Raw genomic sequence first — 22,728 nt, 5'->3', positions numbered from 1 at the left:
ACTATTTCTTTTTGTCAAACAAAATGAAAAATACTCAGTATGGCCTATTTTATTTTACAGGAAATAACTATTAAGTGATCCATGTAGACTCCTGAAATAAATGTGTGTATTTTCAAATATTTCACCTCCAAGATTGGAAATGTAATTGTGAGAGTAGGAAAATGAAAAAGGGAAAAATCAAGGATATCAGAAATATCACAAAATACACAAATTGCATAAAGTCAGAATCAAAATAGAAATGCCAAAGAAAATAGAAAGGCAATGCTCTACTTTCACAATTTGATCCAAGACTGAAAACATTGACCTCAGATTTGCGCTCTGCTATCATGGGCCCTAGAAAAATAGGGCATTTTACAGTCACCTTTCAAAGAGTATTTTCAGACCCCTCTTTAAGTCTTTATTTCTCAGGCTGTAGATGAAGGGGTTCAGCATGGGTGTGAGCACAGTGTACATCACCGAGGCTGCTGCATTTGAGTGTGAGCTGTGGGTAACAGCAGAGCTAAGGCACACACCTCAACCCATACAATAAAATAAGGAGACAACTGAGAGGTGAGATACATAGGTGGAAAATGCTTTATACTTCCCCTGAGCTGACTACACTCCTTGTATGGAAGAAACTAGCTTAGAATAAGAGTAAAAGATACCAGTGAGGGGACCACCAGCCAACAGTAGAGCTGCAGAATACATCACCATATTATTGAGAAAGGTGTCAGAACAGGCAAGTTGAATTATCTGATTGAGCTCACCAAAAAAGTGGTGGATTTCTAAGACTGTGCAGAAAGCCAGATGCAACACCATTAAGCTTTCTAACAAGGAATGTGGGACACTGATGATCCAGGACACCAGCACTAGCAGTTCACAGAGCTGGGGGTTCATGATGAGTGTATAGTGTAGGGGGTGATAGGTGGCCATGAAGCGATCATAGGCCATCACAGTCAGCAGTAAAATGTCTAGTGCTACAAAAAGTGTGAAAAAATATACCTGGGTGATGCAGCCTTCAAATGTTATAACTTTGTTCTGTGTCTCGATATTCCACAGCATCTTTCAGATGGTGGTGGAGGTGAAGCAGATGTCTACAAAAGACAGGTTGGAGAGGAAGAAGTACACGGGGGTGTGGAGTTGGGAGTCTGAGCTGATGGCCAAGCTGATGAACAGGTTTCCAAACACAGTGATCAAGTACATGGAGAGGAAAAGCCCAAATATGAGAGGCTGCAGCTCTGGTTCCTCGGAATATGCCAGAAGCTGAAATTCGGGAACCCTCGTTAGGTTTTTTGGTTCCATTTGGTGAAGGTGACTACCAGGAAAGGGGCAAGGTAACATGACTAATTATCACACAAATGGGCAATACTCACATGGTTGAATTGCTGTCTTTTATATTTTGCCATAAAGACATTAACTTCAAAATTTTGCTCATAGATTTTGTGCACTTTGGGGAACCACTTGAGTCATCTCTACTTAGCAAACTTGTGTAACTATCAGTGTTTTCACCAAGATGTCATGTATTGAAGTTTTAATGAAAAAATTTTTCATGCATCTTAAACATATAAATTGAATAGTGACAAAGTCTCAATATTGTCATTGCAGGGAATGCAGGGTGCTGAAAACAAAAACTCCTAAGATCCCATTTTGGTGACATAATATAAGCCAACAAAAATTATATAGCGTGTCAGATGGTGGCCAGTAGTATGAAGAAAATAAAGAGGTCTGATGTAGAAAGTCAAAAGGGAGTATGATTTTTCATGTATATTTAGGTAAGGGCTGTGAACAAGGTGATATTTGAACAGAGACCTTAAGGATAAGAGAACTAGGGCCATGAATATACCTGGGGCAGTGCATCTTGGCAAGGCAGCAGCTAATTTGAAGGTCCTGAGGAAGGTGCTTGTTTAAGATGTTCTAGACTAGAAAAGGAAGCCAGTCTGGTGAGGGACATGAGCAGGAGGGATACTGAGGAAAGATGGTGTCAGAGGATGTTGAGGAACGAGGTGTTCTCCCTCCTGCTGTTGAAAATTCAGGTCACAAGGGGTTCTTCATCCATGTTTTTTACCTTCTTCAATTTGTGAAATTCAATATTAATAAAGCCATATGCGAGACAATTGATGGAAAATCCAAAACCAAATTCTAAAGAAAAGGTTATGATGGTTATAACTTATGTCATTAATTCATTTTTTTTTTTTTACAAAAAAAGACATTGAAAGAGATAATATGACAGCAAGTTGTTATAATATGAGATGGAAGCACTGTCTGAGTTAAAATTTCCTCTTACTTAGAAACATATGGATTCCAGTATGCCTGTGGAAGATAAGGGTGACATTTATTCAAATGTAAAGAAGAGAAGTTTTCAAATGGAGGCTGAATATGACACAACTTTTAGAATAGATTTAGAATGAAAGGACCATGAGGAATAAGAGATGTGGAAGTAGTTCAAAATATGCAAAAGTGTGATGTATTTGCACCACGTATGAAGAACATTCCTTTTCATTTTTGTTTAAGGCAAGGATTTGCAAGTGAAGAATATTTGAGTGATGGCTCAATTCCTTCAGTTAAAAAAATATTGGAGAGAACATAAGAGAACGGACACAGATTTTACCACACAAAATGTTAAATTCTCAGAAATTTCGCACAAATAATTGCACACATTATGACATACCTAAGGGCAAACAGCAATCTTGATCATAAAAATCCAATTCCTAGTTTGAAAGCACATAACAATTAAAAAACAAAACAGGAGCAAAAACATGAAGAATTTCCTATACAAAAGCAAAGAACTTGACTGCTCAGTTTTTAAAGGTGGCATTAATGAGTTAACGATTCTATCAGATCAAACAGTTGATCCTAAAGGAAATCAGTTGTGAATATTCATTGGAAAGACTGATGCTGAAGCTGAAGCTCCACTACTTTGGCCACCTGCAAAGAGCTGACTCACTGGAAAAGAACCCTATGCTGGGAAAGATTGAAGGCAGGAGAAGGGAATGACAGAAGATAAGATGGTTGGATGGCATCACTGCTTGATGGACGTGAGTCTGAGCAAGCTCCAGGAGTTTGTGATGGACAGGGAAGCCTGGCATGCTGCAGTTCATGTGGTTGCAAAAAGTCAGACATGACTGAGCAACTGAACTGAACTGAATGATTCTACACATATATTTAATATTATATGTAATGAAGTAATTGCAGGGTAAGCTCTTTGGCATATAATTTTGATATATTTTTTATTTGAATATTAAGAGGGTGGAGACACTGAAATGTATGCCTCATCAAGGGCTGTTGCAGGGGAAATGTTTACCAGCATTCTAGGTCTGAATCTTATTCATCATAGTTAAATATGCTTCTGCTAGACAAACATGCTACATCATGTACATCCCTCCACAGCTAATACCCTTATAACTCGACTTCAGTTAACGATAAACGTACTCGGACTTAGGTTCTACTTTGACTGAAAGCACTTTGCACATCTCACTCCCTCTTCTAACTGGGCTTCTCTGTCCATTATTTAATGGTCAACATTGACCCTTGCATTGTCAAGCTCAGCATCATGAAATAATACATTAATTTATCAGTCAAGACAACAAACAAACTCAGTGTTCATGGCTCTGGTTTAATCTACATTGGCTCTCATAAGAACTCAGGTGAATGTCCTTGACTGCCATTCCCTTTGACCATATCTTTCAGTATTTACTTGGCTCCTGGACTCACATGGATAGAGTTTCTGAGAGGAAAGTCTCTACATAGATGCCCCAACTCCTCTTGGATGGTTGATGATGGAGATAGAAACTCTGTCTACAGATAACACAGTGGGATGGAGTTAAGCATTGGTTCCCCAACTACAGTTTTGACTCTGTAAGCATCAACCATTCCCCAATCTAGTCCAAGACTGCACAGGCAGAGGGACTGCAGCACAGGAAATATTTATGGCTCTTTATGTCTGCTCATGAGCATGATTCCCTTTTGTAACTACCACCTCTAATAACTGACTTCCCTGAGGGACACTGGTCTGGTCAGATAGAAAAAGTTTCCTGCCCATACTCTGTGTTTAGGATACAGAGTATATAGTTTTACAATTTCTGCACAACAAAGTGTCTTCACCTGAACTTTTGAATGAAAGTGTATGCATTTCTTCCAGAAATGTGATCAATTTTATTTTTTTTTATGCAAGGACTCATGAATCACACCAAATAATATACATCTGAAAAAGTTTGAATTGGTATTTTCAAAGAAAATTTATATTTTTGAATATTTATGTATGGTGTTAGAAAGTGTTCTAGTTTCATTCTTTTACAGGTGGTTGACCTGTTTTCCCAGCACCACTTGTTAAAGAGATTGTCTTTTGTCCATTGTATATTCTTGCCTCCTTTGTCAAAGATAAGGTGTCCATAGGTGTGTGGGTTTATCTCTGGGCTTTCTATTTTGTTCCATTGATCTATATTTCTGTCTTTGTGCCAGTACCATACTGTCTTGATGACTGTGGCTTTGTAGTAGAGCCTGAAGTCAGGCAGGTTGATTCTTCCCCTTCCATTCTTCTTTCTCAAGATTGCTTTGGCTATTTGAGTTTTTTTGTATTTCCATACAAATTGTGAAATTATTTGTCCTAGCTCTGTGAAAAATACTGTTGGTAGCTTGATAGGGATTGCATTGAATCTATAGATTGCTTTGGGTAGTATACTCATTTTCACTATATTGATTCTTCTGACCCATGAACATAGTATATTTCTCCATGTATTAGTGTCCTCTTTGATTTCTTTCACCAGTGTTTTATAGTTTTCTATATATAGGTCTTTAGTTTCTTTTTTTTTAATTTTAAAATCAAGACAAATTAAAAGGTATTTAATAAATTAAAATGTATTATTGTTGTTTAGTTGTTAAGTCATTTCTGACTCTTTGCAACCCCATGAACTGTAGCCTGCCACATTCTCTGTTAGTGGGATTTCTCAGGCAAGAATGCTGGAGTGGGTTACTTCTATATTGTAAATTAATTGTCCATTTATACCCATAATCTTGATAGGAATGTAAATTGGTGCAGCTATCGTGTAAAAGAGTAGGAAGACTGCTCAAAAAATTAAGCATAAAATTACCTTATGATCCAGCTATTCCAATTTGAGTATTTATACTAAAAATACAAAAACACAAATTTGAAAAGATATATGCAACCCTAAGTCCATCACAACATTATTTTCAATAGCCAAATATGGAAACAACCTAAGTGCCCATCAACGAATGGATAAAGAAGAAGGCATATATGTATATAAAATGTAATGCTACACAGTTATAAAAAAAATGATGAAATCTTGAAGGAGGAGAGTAAGATGACAGAGTGAGAGGATGTGGAGCCCACCTTGCCCACAAACACATCAAAAATAATCTACATGTGACATATACACACAACTGAGATTAAAATAGATAACTAATAAGGACTTACTGTATAGCACAGGGAACTCTAGTCAATATTCTGTAATGGCTTACATGGGAACAGAAGCTAAAAAGAGTGGATATACCTACATGTATTACAGATTCACTTCTCTGTATCCCTGAAACTGACCCAGCAATGTAAATCAATTATAGCACAGCATATATATGGAATTTAGAACGATGGTAACGATAACCCTGTATACGAGACAGCAAAAGAGACACTGATGTATAGAACAGTCTTATGGACTCTGTGGGAGAGGGAGAAGGTGGGAAGATTTGGGAGAATGGCATTGAAACATGTAAAATATCATGTATGAAACGAGATGCCAGTCCAGGTTCAATGCACGATACTGGATGCTTGGGGCTGGTGCACTGGGATGACCCAGAGGGATGGTATGGGGAGGGAGGAGGGAGGAGGGTTCAGGATGGGGAACACATGTATACCTGTGGTGGATTCATTTCTAAGTTCAGTATTAAAATTAAAAAAAAAATTTTTTTTAAAAAGTAGTTGCAGAAATAAAAATATGTGATAAAGTTCAACATCCATTCATGATATAACAATCCTGATCAAAGTGGGTATAGAGGGAACATATCTCAACAAAATAATGGCATTTATGACATAAATACAACCAACGTCATATTCTACAGTGACAAGTTGAAAGCACTTCCTATAAATTTAGGAACAAGACAAGGATGTCTACTCTCTCTACTTCCAATATTCACTCCTAATACTTCAAAAGACTTACAACATTTCCCACAGAAGTAGAATTAATATTTCTAAAATTCATGGCTTCCCTGGTGGCTCAGATGGTAAAGAATCAGCCTTCAATGGTGATTGCAGGCTGGTATTGCAGGCTCTTCAACCCTTGGGTCAGGAAGATCCTCTGGAGAAGGGAATGGCTACCCATTCCAGTATTCATGTCTAGGGAATCCCATGGATAGAGTAGCCCTGGCAGGCTACGGTACATGGGGTCGCAAAGAGATGGACACAACTGAGGGACTAACACACATACATGCCTAATATTCATATGGAACCACAGAATAGCCTGAATAACCAAAGCAATTGTGAAACAAAATCAACCAACCAAGCAAACAACCCTCCCCTCCACCAACCGCCATGACAACAAAGCTGGGCTTATCATTCTCCTAAACTTCAGACTACACTGCAAAGCCACAGTCATCAAAATGGCATGGTACACACACAAATAATCAATGGAACAGAATAGAGAGCTAAGAAATAAACCACATACTTATGGGCGATTAACCCAGGACAAAGAACGTAATAATAATAATAATAAAATAGTCTTTCAACAAGTGGTGCTAGTAAAACTGGACAGCTGGACAGCTATGTATAGAGAATTAAATTAAAATTTTTCTCACACCTTATGCAAAAAAAAAAAGAAAGAAACCAGAAATGGATTAAAGACTAAATGTGACTGGAAACTATAAAGATCATAGAAGATAATTTGGTAGAACAGTCTTTGAGCTAAATAATAGCAATGATTTTTGGATCAGTCTCTTAAAGCAAAGGAAATGAAAGCAAAAATAAACAAATGTAACCTAATTAGACTTGAAAGCTTTTGCAAAGCACAGAAAGCCACTGAGAGCTTATTGATACAACAATCAAAATAAGCAAATGTGAAGGCAATTGTAAAAATCTGCTACTTCTTACTTTGGGTACTTGCATCAATATTTGAGATAGCATTCATGCTCATTCTATTTTTCAAGTGACTTCAAAACACTGTATTAAAATGTGATCCTATCAGCAGATGAATGGATAAGAAAGCTGTGGTACATATACACATTGGAGTATTACTCAGCCATTCAAAAGAATACATTTGAATCAGTTCTAATGAGGTGGATGAAACTGGAGCCTATTATACGGAGTGAAGTAAGCCAGAAAGAAAAACACCAAATCAGTATACTAACGCATATATATGGAATTTAGAAAGATGGTAACAATAACCCTGTATGTGAGACAACAAAAGAGACACTGATGTATAGAACAGTCTTTTGGACTCTGTGGGAGAGGGAGAGGGTGGGATGATTTGGGAGAATGGCATTGAAACACGTATAATATCATATATGAATCGAATCACCAGTCCAAGCTCAATGAATGATACTGGTTGCTTGGGGCTGGTGCACTGGGACGACCCAGAGGGATGGTACTGGGAGGGAGGAGGGATGGGGGTTCGGGATGAGGAACACATATATACCTGTTGTGGATTCATGTTGATGTATGGCAAAACCAATACAATATTGTAAAGTAATTAACATCTGATTAAAATAAATAAATTTATATATTAAAAAAAGAAATGTGATCCTATTGAAGTTACTTTCCAGGAAACCAGGGAAAATTGTAATAAAATAAGTACTTGTGGAGAAAAATAGGTAAGCCTGAATTACAGACTGGACAAGAATTCAACCTCTCTTGTCAGTTGCCCTTTGATCATAATAATGGAAGATATCACTGATTATAATGAGGATTTAAATGGATGGTATTCAAATGTGCATTCATTGATTCTTTTATTTTTATGGCTAACTTTAGAAAAAAGTGACATACTTAATTTAGAGCTGTGGAAAGGTATGTGAGTGGGAATTACTGTAAATTTTCAAGGGTAAACAGAAATATAATACAGCACGTCTCCTAGATATAAATGAGTTCCTTTCCAAGAGTGTATTCTTCAGTCCAATTTGTTCATAAGTCCAACAAAGTTGGCCTAGGTACCCAACTGGCACAATCAGTTACATAGTACTATAATCAGTTTCCCTGGAGAAATGGCAACCCATTCCAGTATTCTTGCCTGGGAAATCCCATGGAGAAAAGAACCTGGTAGGCTACAGTCCACTGGGTCAAAAAGAGTTGAACATGACTGAGCAGCTAAACCACGGCCGTCACTGTAATAAGTTTATACTACTTTATATACAAATAACATATTAAAAATAAGTATAAAACATAAAGAAAACTTTCTTAATTTTACTGTATAGTGCCTCGAAAAGTACAGTGATAGAGTACAGCAGCTGGTATATAGGAGTTGGCGCTGAGTGAAAAGACAAAATTGTTGAATGGAGGAGGGAGAGGAGATGGGAGAAGGCAGAGATGAAGGATCACTAACAGTAGTAGATGGAAGCTGAAATTTCACTCATGCCTGATGTTGATGGAACAGGTTCTGGTTCTTTGCTGGATTCATTTGATCTACCCTCTTGAAAAAACTTCCCATTAGCTCCTGGGATACTCTGGTAGCTTAGTTGGTAATTAATAAACCTGCAATGCAAGAGACCCTGGTTCAATCCCTGGGTCAGGAAGTTACCCCAGGAAACAGGATAGGCTACCCATTCCAGTATTCTCTGCCTTCCTTGGTGGCTCAGATGGTAAAAAAAAAAAAAAAAAATCCACCTGCAATGCAGGAGACCTGGGTTCGATCTCTGGGTTGGGCAGATTCCCTGGAGGAGGGCATGGTGACCCACTCCAGTATTCTTGCCTGGAGATTTCCATGGACAACGGAGCCTAGTGGCTACAGTCCATGCGGTCACAAAGAGTTGGACATGACTGAGTTACTAAGCACTTGAAAAACAATCTAATGATATCTTGATGTAGCTTTTTCTCCTATCAGAAATGACACAGCAGCACTGGATTGCATTCTGAACAGCTACTGCAACTTTTGTGTACCATTCTGAAATCAGGTCCAATGCCTCAAAAACTCATTTGTTGTTGTTCAGTTGCTCAGTCATGTCCAATTCTGTGAGACCCCATGGATTGTAGCACACCAGGCTTTCCCATCCATCACCATCTCCCAGTTTGCTCAGACTCATGTCTGTTGAGTCAGTGATGCCATTCAACCATCTTATCCTCTGATGCCCCTTCTCTTGCCCTGAATCTTTCCCAGCATCAGCATCTTTACAATGAGTTGACTCTTCCCATCAAGTGCCCTCTCAAATAAAGAAATTCCCTGGCTATTTCCTGTGTTCTGGATCACTCCTGTTCTTCAGTTACATCTTCTTCCTCTTGTCTCTCTTATTAGTTTTCCTGGTTCTCCAATTCCTTCTTTTCACCTCGACTCACTGTCCTGGTTATTTTTGTTTCCATCATTATTACTTGGTGCTTTTTAGTTGTACCAGCAATATCACCAATGCTTTTATGCTTGCTTCAAGACACCCTGGGCTTGAAATAAATACAGAGTACTACTGTACCCTATATAATACTCTCTCTACACACACACACACACACAATATGTCACCTAAAAGATCTTTTGGCCAAAAAGACCATGTGTGTGTGTGTATATATATATATACACACACACACACACACATATATACACAACTGTCTGGCGAGGCCTTACAAATAGCTGTGAAAAGAAGAGAAGTGAAAAGCAAAGGAGAAAAGGAAAGATATATGTATCTGAATGCAGAGTTCCAAAGAATAGCAAGAAGAGATAAGAAAGCCTTCCTCAGCAATCAGTGAAAAGAAATAGAGGAAAACAACAGAATGGGAAAGACTAGAGATCTCTTTAAGAAAATTAGAGATACCAAGGAAATATTTCATGCAAAGATGGGCTCGATAAAGGACAGAAGCAGAAGATATTAAGAACAGGTGAGAAGAATACATGGAAGAACTGTATAAAAAGATCTTCACGACCAAGATAATCATGATGGTGTGATCATTAATCTAGAACCAGACATCCTGGAATGTGAAGTCAAGTGGGCCTTAGAAAGCATCACTACGAACAAAGATAGTGGAGGTGATGGAATTTCAGTTGAGCTATCTCAAATCCTGAAAAATGATGCTGTGAATGTGCTGCACTCAATATGCCAGCAAATTTGGAAAACTCAGCAGTGGCCACAGGACTGGAAAAGGTCAGTTTTCATTTCAATCCCAAAGACAGTCAATGCCAAAGAATGCTCAAACTACTGCACAATTGCACTCATCTCACACGCTAGTAAATTAATGCTCAAAATTCTCCAACCCAGGCTTCAGCAATACGTGAACTGTGAACTTCCAGATGTACAAGCTGGTTTTAGAAAATGCAGAGGAACCAGAAATCAAATTGCCAACATCTGCTGAATCATGAAAAACTAAGAGAGTTCCAGAAAAGCATCTCTATCTGCTTTATTGACTATGCCAAAGCATTTGACAGTGTGCATCACAATAAACTGTGGAAAATTCTGAAAGAGATGGGAATATCAGACCACTTGACCTGCCTCTTGAGAAACCTATATGCAGGTCAGGAAGCAACAGTTAGAACTGGACATGGAACAACAGACTGGTTCCAAATAGGAAAAGGAATACGTCAAGGCTGTTTATTGTCACCCTGCTTATTTAACTTATATGCAGAGTACATCATGAGAAACGCTTGGCTGGAAGAACCACAAGTGGAATCAAGATTGCCAGGAGAAATATCAATAACCTCAGATATGCAGATGACACCACCCTTCTGGGAGAAAATAAAGAGGAACTAAAAAGCCTCTTGATGAAAGTGAAAGAGGAGACTGAAAGAGTTGGCTTAAAAGCTCAACATTCAGCAAACTAAGATCATGACATCTGGTCCCATCACTTCATAGCAGATAGATGGGGAAACAGTGGAAACAGTGACAGACTTTATTTTTTAGGCTTCAAAATAACTGCAGATGGTGATTGTAGCCATGAAATTAAAAGATACTTACTCCTTGGAAGGAAAGTTATGACCAACCTAGATAGCATATTCAAAAGCAGAGACATTACTTTGCCAACAAAGGCCTGTCTAGTCAAGGCTATGGTTTTTCCAGTATTCATATACGAATGTGAGATTTGGACTGTGAAGACAGCTGAGCACCGAAGAATTGATGTTTTCAACTGTGGTGTTGGAGAAGATTCTTAAGAGTCCCTTGGACTTCAAGGAGATCCATCCAGTCCATTCTGAAGGAGATCAGCCCTGGGATTTCTTTGGAAGGAATGATGCTAAAGCTGAAATTCCAGTACTTTGGCTATTTCATGCGAAGACTTGACTCATTGGAAAAGACTCTGATGCTGGGAGGGATTGGGAGCAGAAGGAGAAGGGGATGACAGAGAATGAGATTGCTGGATGGCATCACCAAATCGATGGGTGTGAGTTTGTGTGAACTCCGGGAGTTGGTGATGGACATGGAGGCCTGACGTGCTGCAATTCATGGGGTCGCAGCATTAGACATGACTGAGCAACTAAACTGCACTGACTGAACTGAATGCATAAGACTAAGGAAAAAACTTAATAAGGAGAGTTCCTAAAATTGCATGAAGATGCTTAATCCAAAGATGAAAAGAAAAATGGAAATCCCAGGAAACAAATAGAAAGTTTTATTCCATAATGATCAAAGAATCACAATTTCTGGTTCTGAGGCTTTGAGTTATGCAATCCAGTGGACTAGGGTATTTGGTCTTTTAACCTTGGCATAAAGTAGAATCGCTTCAGAGCACCTTTTATATCTTTGTTCCTCAGACTGTAGATGAAGGGGTTCAGCAGGGGTGTGACCACAGTGTACATCACCGAGGCAACTGTACTTGAATGTGAGGTGTGGGTAGCAGCAGAGCTAAGGTAAACTCCTAAGGCTGTAAAATAAAATAAGGATACAACAAAGAGGTGCGACACACAGGTAGAAAATGCTTTATATTTCCCCTGAGCTGATGTGATTTTACATATGCAGGAAACTATTTTAGAGTAAGAGTAAAGGATACCAGCAAAAGGACCAACACCCATCAGGACAGCTGCAAAATACATCACTATGTTATTAAGAAAGTTGTCAGAACTGGCAAGTTGTACCACCTGACTGAGTTCACAGAAAAAGTGAGAGATTTGCATTTCTGGGCAGAAGGACAATCCCAGCACCATTAAGCTGTGTAGCAAGGAATACAAGGCAATCAGCACCCAGGATATCAGAACCAACAATCCACAGAGCCGGAGGTTCATGATGACCATGTAGTGTAGGGGGTGGCAGATGGCCACATACCGATCATAGGCCATCACTGTCAAGAGAATGTCATCTAATTCTGCAAAGAGAATGTAAAAATACATCTGCGTGATACAGCCTTCATAGGTGATAACTTGGCTCTGTGTCTGGATGTTCCACAACATCTTTGGGATGGTGGTGGAGGTGAAACAGATGTCTACAAAAGACAGGTTGGAGAGGAAGAAGTACATGGGGGTGTGGAGGTGGGAGTCCAAGCTGACAGCCAAGATGATGAGCAGGTTTCCAAAGACAGTGATCAGGTACATGGAGAGAAAAAGCCCAAATATGAGGGACTGTATTTCTGCTTCCTTTGAAATTCCCAGAAGAAGAAATCGTGAAATTTGTGTATTGTTACTTGGTTCCATGGGGTGGAGGTGACTACCAGGAAAAAGGAAGATAATGACAATTTTCACTCATACTAACTCACATAACCGAAATACTGCAATTTCTATTTAGCCCTCAAGAAGTTGATGTTAATATTTTAATTGCAGATAAGTTCTCTTTTAGAGTATGTGTGTATGTTGAGCCCCTTCAGTTGTGTCCGACTCTGTGTGACCCCAGGGACCATAGCATACCAGCCTCCACTGTCTTTGGGATTTCCCAAGAAAGAATTCTGGTGTGGCTTGCCTTACCCTCCTCCAGCAGTTATTTCCAACACAGCAATTGATCCTGCATCTCATGAATGGGTACCGTATTGCAGGCAGATTCTAAACCACTGAGTCACTGCAAAAGTCCCTTGAAGCTATATTTCATTTCTGACTTGGAATTTTTGTCCCATTCTCACCACATTTGCTAAGAGGTCATATATTCTAGAGTTGTAATGTGGTATTCCTTCATTCTTTTGAGAAATACATATTTAGTGTTAACCGTGTTACAAGAATATGGAGACAAGAAGTAGAAAATGCTGAAAAGCAAACCTCTGGCAATCCAAGGATGGTGAATGAGGTTATGCTAATAAAATATGATAGAATATGTAAGAATATGATAGATGCTATGATGAACAAAGCCAGGTATAAGAGAAAGTGGTAGGAGGTGTTATTTTTCCTCAGTGTTTAGGAAAGTCCAGCAAACTAGGTGATGTTTGAACAGATTCTTAATGAAAGAGAGACAAGGAGCTAGTGTGATGTCAGAATTGTGTGCCTGGAAGAGGGACCTGACACCCCTAAGGACCTGAGCTGCTACTGCTGCTAAGTTGCTTCAGTCGTGTCTGACTCTGTGCGACCCCATAAACAACATCCCACCAGGCTCCTCCGCCCCTGGGATTCTCCAGGCAAGAACATTGGAGTGGGTTGCCGTTTCCTTCTCCAATGCATGAAAGTGAAAAGTGAAAGTGAAGTCACTCAGTCGTGTCCGACTCCTAGCAACCCCATGGACTGCAGCCTACCAGGCTCCTCCATCCATGGGATTTGCCAGGCAAGAGTACTGGAGTGGGTTGCAGACATTAAGGGAAAATAATATCCGATATACTCAATGACCCCTGAGACAATGCAATAAACAAGGGTTCCTTGATCCAACATTCCAACTCCAGTGACATCTCCTTGATGTCTGGAAACATAATAAAGAAAAATATATTTTGTCCAAGAACATAAAAAATAATATATGTATGACATGGAACATCTTACAGTTTGAATATCCCAAGAAGAAAAGAAAAAAAATGGAATATAAGCTACCAATTCAATATCAGAAGTTGGATACAAATACAACAAATACAAATACAACAGAAGTTGGATATGTTTTATATGAAGCATATAAAGCAGGAGAAGATTTCTTTTTCTTAAGGACTTCCCCTATTTGTTTCCTCGTGTTCATAAATAAGACCCTTGTACTTATTTTCTACTTTTACTGGAAGCATTTTATGCCTCCTATTTCTTCTAAAGGAAAAACCCCAGAGGCATGGTATGGCGAGGGAGGTGGGAGGGGGGTTCAGGATGGGGAACACATGTACACCTGTGGCAGATTCATGTTGATGTATGGCAAAACCAATACAATATTGTAAAGTAATTAGCCTCCAATTTAAAAATATATATATATTTAAAAATAATTAAATAAAAATTGAAAAAAAAATTTTTCTTGGTGGCTCAGAAAGTAAAGAATCTTCTTGCCAATGCAGGACACATAGGTTCAATCCCTGGGTTGAGATGATCCCCTGGAGAAGGAAATGACAACTCACTCCACAATTCTTGCCTGGGAAATCCCATGGACAGAGGAGCCGGGTGGGTTACAGCCCATGGGGACACAAGAGTTGGAGCAATTTAGAGACTAAACCACTAACATCATTCCTTCTGAGTTTCTACTATTACCATTTAATTGTCAAGATTGACACTTGCATTTTCAAGTGCAATGTTCACTCTATTTTTAGACCATAAATAAGTACATTAATATTAGGAAAAGCAGAAAACAACCACAATGACTTTGGCCTCTGGGCTATGCAAGACTGGTCCTCAGGTGACCTCAAGTCCACAATCCGGGCTTGCATCATGACTGACACTCTCCTGCAGGGTCTGTGGCATTCTCAGACTCACCTGCCTGCAGATTGAGAGAGAAGGCTTTCCCTGTAGAGGTCAAAATTCCTCCCTAAATGATTACTGATGCAGACAGAAATTTTGTCCTCAAATAAGAAAACAGGAAGTGATAAAATCAAGCATTGGTTGCCAGACAGATACAAAACTTCAGAAGCAAGAACCAGGTCCCCTCCAACTAAAATGGCAGAAGCTGAGCGACTGCAGCAGAGGAGATATTTACAGCTTCCTGTGTCAGTTCATTATGCGTGTTTCCTCTGGTTACTCCAACCTCTCAATACATGATTTCTCATGAGGACACTTTTCTGGACAGAATGGAGTTTTTCCCCCTGCTAATTCTCTGTTCCTAAGACACTGCATTAAAAGTTAGGTGAATTTATTTTTTATTGCTTCTTCCTCTTAATTCTCTTGCTTCTAAATCCCTAAGGTTCTCAGCATGTCATCACATCCCTGAGTACAAAAATAATAGCAAATGAAGCAACTGGCAGAGAATTAATCTCAAAAATACACAAGCAACACATGCAGCTCAATTTCAGAAAAATAAACAACCCAATTAAAAAATGGGCCAAAAAAACTAAGCTGACATTTCTCCAAAGAAGACATACAGATGGCTAACAAACACATGAAAAAATGCTCAACATCACTCATCACTCAGTGGGCATACACACTGAGGAAACCAGAATTGAAAGAGACACGTGTACCCCAGTGTTCATTGCAGCACTGTTTATAATAGCCAGGACAAGGAAGAAACCTAGATGTCCATCAGCAGATGAATGGATAGGAAAGCTGTGGTACATATACACAATGGAGTATTACTCCGCCGTTAAAAAGAATACATTTGAGTTAGTTCTAATGAAGTGGATGAAACTGGAGCCCATTATACAGAGTGAAATAAGCCAGAAAGAAAAACACCAATACAGTATAATAAAGCATATATATGGAATTTAGAAAGATGGTAATGATAACACTGTATGTGAGACAGCAAGAGACACAGATGTATACAACAGTCTTTTGAACTCTGTGGGAGAGGGTTAGGGTGGGATGAGGTGGGAGAATGGCATTGACATATGTATAATATCATATGTGAAATGAATAGCCAGTCCAGGTTCGATGCATGATACAGGATGCTCGGGGCTGGTGCCGTGGAATGACCCAGAGGGATGGTATGGGGAGGGAGGTGGGAGAGGGGTTCAGGATAGGGAACATGTGTACACCCGTGGCAGATTCATGTTTATGTATGGCAAAACCAATACAATATTGTAAAGTAATTAGCCTCCGATTAAAATAAGTAAATTTAAATTAAAAAAAAAATTTCTTTAAACTGTAGCATTCAGGATTTGTCTTGACTAGGTCCCTCGGGTCTTTATGACTTTGATTTGGGGCAGGGACAGAACCACTGAAATCTCCAAACATTACTATTATCCTCTTCAAAAAGTGGGATGACTTTGCTACTTTAGAATAAAACCTTGGTCAATATATTCCTTGGATGCATGGTAGTTTCTCCAAGTCAATTATAAATTTCCCTGTTATATCAGAAGTTAAGAGTTATCCTTTAATTCCTCACTACTAAATGTTTGTACTGATAAGAGAGATATTTATATGTTGATATATACCATGAACTATCTTAACGTACTATATGTATGTGTGTGTGTGTGTGTGTGTGTGTACTTTGCGCAGTCATATCTGAGTCTTTGTGACCCCATGGACTTTAGCCTGCCAGGCTTCCTCTGTCCGTAGGATTTGCCAATCAAGAATACTGGAGCAGGTTGCCTTTCCATTCCCTTGGGATCTTCCCAATGCAGAGGTCAAACTCACATGTTCTGCATTGCAGTCAGATCCACTACGTAGATCAAGCAGTATCTTGTATACATATGTAGTGTGTGTGTGTGTGTGTGTGTGTATATATATATATATATATATATATATATATATATATATATGTAGTGTGTGTGTGGGGGTGTGGGTGTGGGTGTGCCACAACCTGAGATGAGTGGATGCTTGGGAACCTGGCAGTGAATCACAGCAGAGGCTCAGGCATGAAGCAATGTCTAAGCAGGGCCATGGCCCTATTACTAGCGCTTACATGGGCTTCACATCAGAAGCAACCCCAATCACTGACTACAGCCGTGTGCCACAGCCCACATCCCTATCCATACCAGAAGTTCATGCAAGTCCCTACTCCCTGGATTTGCACCCCATACCATAATAAGAACAGCAGCCCTACTGTAGTGACAAAAGAGCTTCAGACCCAAAGATGCTTCTCAGCAGGGGAGGGCCAGCTGTTGGTGGCACTTAGAGAGACGGTGCATCAGAGGCAGTCTGCATCTCAAGCTCTTCCCAGGCCAACAGGTCCATGCCCCACCCCACCAACATGTAGAGTGCCTTACGCTAACACTTCTTGTTCCAGTACTGCTCCCCTCTGGGTCAACCAGCTGGTGTGGGAGTGGGGAAGCACACTCTTAGGGGGAACAAAGTCAGCTCAGACTTGACCCTCAGAGCTTCTGATCTAGCAACTTGGGAGCTGCCTCCCTCTGATTAGGCCAGTATTGGCCACAAATCAAAGATGAAGCCATATCTCATACCTGATTCAAGCCCTAAAAACGCCTAAAAAACAGCTAATGAAAGAGAAACGAATAGTTTACCAGATTTGGAATCAATGCATTAGTAAAGATGATATAAAACTCCATTTTCTCAAGGTAAAATGATTCAAGGAAACTTCCAAAAGAAGTTTTATTTCCAGTATTCACCCTGTGCATTTTGTTAATAAGTGGAAGACCATAAAATATTTAATTCTCTGAAAAAAGGACTGATGAAACAGTGATCATTTCAACAGGGAACTATAAATAAAAACTAGTTAGAACTGAACACTACAATAAAGGAAATGACCAACAACTAGAAGTAATTAATAGTATACCAGGTAATACAGAAGAATGCATAGGCTAACTGAAATATAGAATAATGGAAATGACTCAGTCAGAAAAGAAAAAAAAAATTAAAAATGAGAATATTTTGAGGGATGTTTGACTACATTAAGAACACCAACACTGGCATAACTGGAGTGTCCAGGAAGGAAAAGACAGAAGGAGAGATAGTCAAAAGGTATTTGAAAAAATTATGGCTGAAAACCTTCTCAAAGATGAATAAAAAACCAGAATCAGTCACCAGAAGATAAACGTGTCCCCCCAAAATGATAGCAATAAGAACCACACCAAGATCCATCCATGAAAACTGCAATAGTAAAGATATGGGTTTCTAAAGGAAGCAAAAGAAAAGAAGCATTATATACAAAGGTGCCCTATAAGTCTATCAAATGATTTCCTTTTTTTTTTTTTTTGTAGAAACATTACATGTCAGATGGGAGAAATCTGATATATTTAAAATGATGAGTAGGAAAAACCTGCAAACTAGGGCATACTACCCAGCAAGACTATCATTTAGAATAGAAGGAGAGATAAGGAGCTTTTCAGACAAGCAAAAACTGTAACAATCTATCAATTCTAGGCTTACTCAACAAGGAATGATGTAGAATCTTCTCTAAGAAGGAAAGAAAAAAGCATAACAAGTGGGAAGAAACTATACAAAAAGCAAAATCCCACTAGTAAAGGCAAATATGTAGAAAGGCTGAGAATCAAATCACTTAAGCTAGAATGAAAATTTAACAGACAAAAAGAATTTCTAATAAGCTACAATAAGAATTAAAGGGATAAATAGTGAGGTGTTAAATATGACAACAAACACAAATGTAGCTCAGAAAGTGAAAATGTAGTGACTATTTGAAAGTGCAGGAACTTAAAAGACAGCCTGTTTTAAAAAGAAAATACACACAAAAATGTAATTATCTTGCTTTGATAGCATTGCAGATACAAAGCCTTTTTTTTTTTCTTCTGAACATTAGGCTGTCTTTGAAAAAATATCTCTACAAAATAAAATAAATTTTGCTTCTAAAAAAAGAATACAGCTATAAGTCATCATATAAAAACCCATTGTTTAACATACATTAAAAAAAAAACTACACTAGATACACAAAAACTAGAGAGAAAGGAAAACAAGCATTATTACTTTGCTGTCTAATTGCTCAGTCGTGTCTGACTTGTTGCTACCTCATGGACTGCAGCACACTAGGCTTCCCTGTCCTTCAACATCTCCCGGAGCTTGCTCAAAGCATACCACTAAATAAAACATCAAACCTAAAGAAACACACAGAAGGAAAAAATAAGAACTACAAGCAAGAAACAAAGAACACACTGGTAATCAGCAATACCTATGGATAATCTCTATTAGTGTCAGCAAACTAAATGTTCTAATAAAAAAACATGATTCTTACAAACTTTTCATAAATCTATGATACCCCATCAAAGAAATGAAATGTCAAATCATTTTTTCTTCAAAGGTATGTAAATTGTGGAGTAGGAAAAAAATAAAAATTTCCTGTGTATAACACTGAGAATAAAGCTTAATAAAGAAAGTGCCAAAATTGTATAAATATGCTGAATCCAAAGATGAAAGGAAAAATGGAAATTCCAGAAAATACATACGAGGAGCAAATTTTATTCCACAATGATCAAAGAATCACAATTTCTGGTTCTGAGGCTTTGAGTTACACAATCCAGGGGACTAGGGTATTTGGTCTTTTAAACTTGGCATAAAGTAGAATCACTTCAGAGCACCTTTTATATCTTTGTTCCTTGGACTGTGGTTCAGCAGGGATGTGACCACTGTCTACATTACAGAGGCAATTGTACTTGAATGTGAGATGTGGGTAGCACCAGAACTATGGTAAACTCCTAAGGCTGTAAAATAAAATAGGGAGACAACCAAGAGATGGGACACACAGGTAGAAAATACTTTATATTTCCCTTGAGCTGATATGATTTTACATATGCAGGAAACTATCTTAGAGTAAGAGTAAAGGATACCAGCTAAAGGACCAACACCCATAAGGACAGCTGCAAAATACATCAGTATGTTATTAAGAAAGTTGTCAGAACTAGCAAGTTGTACCACCTGACTGAGTTCACAGAAAAAGTGGGGGATTTGCACAACTGTACAGAAGGACAATCGAACACCATTAAGATGTGTATCAAGGAATACAAGGCAATCAACATACAGGATATCAGAACCAGCAGTCCACAGAGCTGGAGGCTCATGATGACCGTATAGTGCAGGGGGTGGCAGATGGCCACATACTGATCATAGGCCATCACACTCAGGAGAATGTCATCTAATCCTGCAAACAGTACACGAAAATACATCTGGGTGATGCAACCTTCATAGGTGATACCTTTTCTTTGTGTCTGGATCTTCCAGAGCATCTTTGGGATGGTGGTGGAAATTAAACAGATGTCTACAAAGGACAGGTTGGAGAGGAAGTCATGGGGGTGTGGGTGTGGGAGTTTGAGCTGACAGTCAAGATGATGATTAGGTTTCCAAGCACATTGACCAGGTATATGGAGAGGAAAAGCCCAAATATGAGAGGCTGTATTTGGCTTCCTTTGACATTCCCAAAAGAAGAAATCCTGAAATCTGTGTATTGTTACTTGGTTCTATGGGGTGTAGTCGACTACCCGGAAAAAGGAAATAATGACAATTTTCACTCCTAGTGGTATAATTCACGTAGCTGAAATACTGCAATTTCTATTTAGCCCTCAAGAAGTTGCTGTAATATTTTATTTTCAGATAAGTTCTCTTTGAGCATATGTGTGTATGTTTAGCAGCTTCAATCTTATCCAACTTTGTGTGACCCCACGGACCGTATGGCTCAGAGAGTAAAGTGTCTGTCTGCAATGCAGGAGACCCGGGTTCAATCCCTGGGTTGGGAAGATCCCCTGGAGAAGGAAATTGCAGCCCACTCTAGTATTCTTGCCTGGAAAATCCCATGGAAGGCGGACCCTGGTAGGCTACTGTCCATGGGGTCGCAAAGAGTTGGACACGACTGAGCAAAGGGAAGAAGGACCATAGCACGCCAGCCTCCACTGTCCATGGGATTTCCCAAGAAAGAGTTCTGGAGTGGGTTGTCTTGCTCTCCTCCAGGGGTTCTTCCCAAACCTGGGATTGAACCCATGTCTCTTAAATGGTTGCTGCATTGAAGGCAGATTTTAAACCGCTGAGTCAAGAAACCCCTTTGAGGGTGTATTTCATTTCATTTCTGACTAGGAATTTTTGTCCCATTCTCATCACATTTGCTAAGAGGTAATATATTCTAGGGTTTTAATGTGAATTCCTTCATTCATTTGAGAAATATTTAGTGCTAATCATGATCCAAGCACATGGAGGAAACAAATATAAAGTGCTGAAAAGTAAATCTCTCTCAATCCAAGGATAGGGAATGAGGATATTCAAATAAAATATCATAGAATATGTCAGAAAGTGACATAGTCTAAGAAGATAATAAAACCAGATATAAAGGAGAGTGATAGGAGGTGTTGTTTTGTCCTGAGAGTTTAGGAAAGTCCAGCAAACTAGGTGATGTTTGAACAGATTCCTAATGAAAGAGAGACAAGGAGCTAGTGTGATGTCAAAATTTTGTGCCTGGAAGAGGGACCTGACACTGCTAAGAACCTGAGGAAGCTGCTTGTTCCACATGTTCAAGTGCAAACAAGGAAGCCAGTGGGGCAGAGGGATAAGCAGGAGGGGGAGTGATTAGAAATGGTGTCAGGGATGCTGAGGAACAAGGTGGCTTCCCTTCTACAGGTGAACCTTCAGTCCACAGAGAATCCCTCCTTCCATGTGCTTCCTTGAACATTATCAATTTAGCTATAAAACCATACTGTGAATTATATCAGATTGCATTCTTAGTTCCATCTGTTGACTGAATTCTGACCTGTGTATATATGTCATTTAGCATATGAGTCCAGGTGCCTCTGCTTTAAGAACTGTTCTCCCTTTCAAGGCACAAGTGCACACACACACATACACACACACACACACAAATACACCATGTTCTTCTCGATTGTGTCACTACCATGTTTGGTCAGACAGATTCACACTCTTTACACTGTGAGTGGATACAGCTCAGCTGATCAGGTCAAATTATTATTCTCCAAAAGGATATATAATATTTCCATGAAATTCCAGTTTATAAACTTCTCATGGAACAATAAATGTGGGGTTCATTTTTGGTTTAGCCAATTTCTGCTTGGAATTTAGAGAATAGTTAAAAGGATGAGAGTGAGAGAAACAGAGAGAAATGAAATGGGCTTATGAACATTAAGGGAAAATAATATCCAATATACTAAAATGACCCCTGAGACAATGCAATAATGAGATATCCTTGCTTCATCAATATTCCAACTCCAGTGACATCTCCTTGATGTCTGGAAAAATAATAAAAAAATATCTTTTATCCAAGGACATAAAAAATGATATGACATGGAACATCTTACAGTTTGCATATCCTAATAGGAAAATAAGCAATTGGAATATAAACTACTAATTCAATATCAGAAATAGTCAAAATACAACAGAAATTGGATATGTTGTATGTGAAGCATATGAAGCAGTAGAAGACTTCTTTTCCTTAAGGACTTTCTCTATTTGTTTCGTCCTGTTCATTAAAAAAAAAAAAAAAAAAATCCGTATACTTATTTTGTACTTTTACTGGCAGCATTTTATCCCTCCTGTTCCATCTAACAGGATTTCCCTGGTAGCCAGAAAATAATCTGCCTGTAAATGCAGGAGACATAGGTTTGATCACTGTGTAGAGAAGATCCCCTGGAGAGGGAAATGGCAACCCACTCCAGCATTCTTGCCTGGGAAATTCTATGGACAGAGAAGCTGGGTGGGCTACAGTCCATAGGGTCACAAGAGTTGGAGCAACTTAGAGATTAAACCACCACCATCATTCCTTCTG

At 38.9% G+C, this 22,728-nt stretch overlaps 1 protein-coding gene and 2 pseudogenes across 1 annotated transcript; all 3 read right to left on the bottom strand.

The window, feature by feature from the left end:
* Nucleotides 1–357: 357 nt before the first annotated feature.
* Nucleotides 358–1,281, bottom strand: LOC147368328 (olfactory receptor 7A17-like; annotated as a pseudogene).
* A 10,496-nt stretch (nucleotides 1,282–11,777) lies between these two features.
* LOC147368327 (olfactory receptor 7A10-like) lies at nucleotides 11,778–12,725 on the bottom strand. The gene has a single exon (XM_086413556.1). The coding sequence runs from the start codon at nucleotides 12,723–12,725 to the stop codon at nucleotides 11,778–11,780; it is 948 nt and encodes a 315-aa protein (XP_086269682.1).
* Nucleotides 12,726–19,532: 6,807 nt separating this feature from the next.
* Nucleotides 19,533–21,461, bottom strand: LOC147368326 (olfactory receptor 7A5-like; annotated as a pseudogene).
* Between the last annotated feature and the right edge of the window lie 1,267 nt (nucleotides 21,462–22,728).

The sequence above is a fragment of the Bos grunniens genome, chromosome 7, assembly GCF_055505025.1.
Source record: "Bos grunniens cultivar Pamir isolate PY7600 chromosome 7, Bosgru_T2T1.0, whole genome shotgun sequence".
Lineage (NCBI taxonomy): Eukaryota > Metazoa > Chordata > Mammalia > Artiodactyla > Bovidae > Bos > Bos grunniens.
This window is presented reverse-complemented; position numbering and strand designations above follow the sequence as displayed.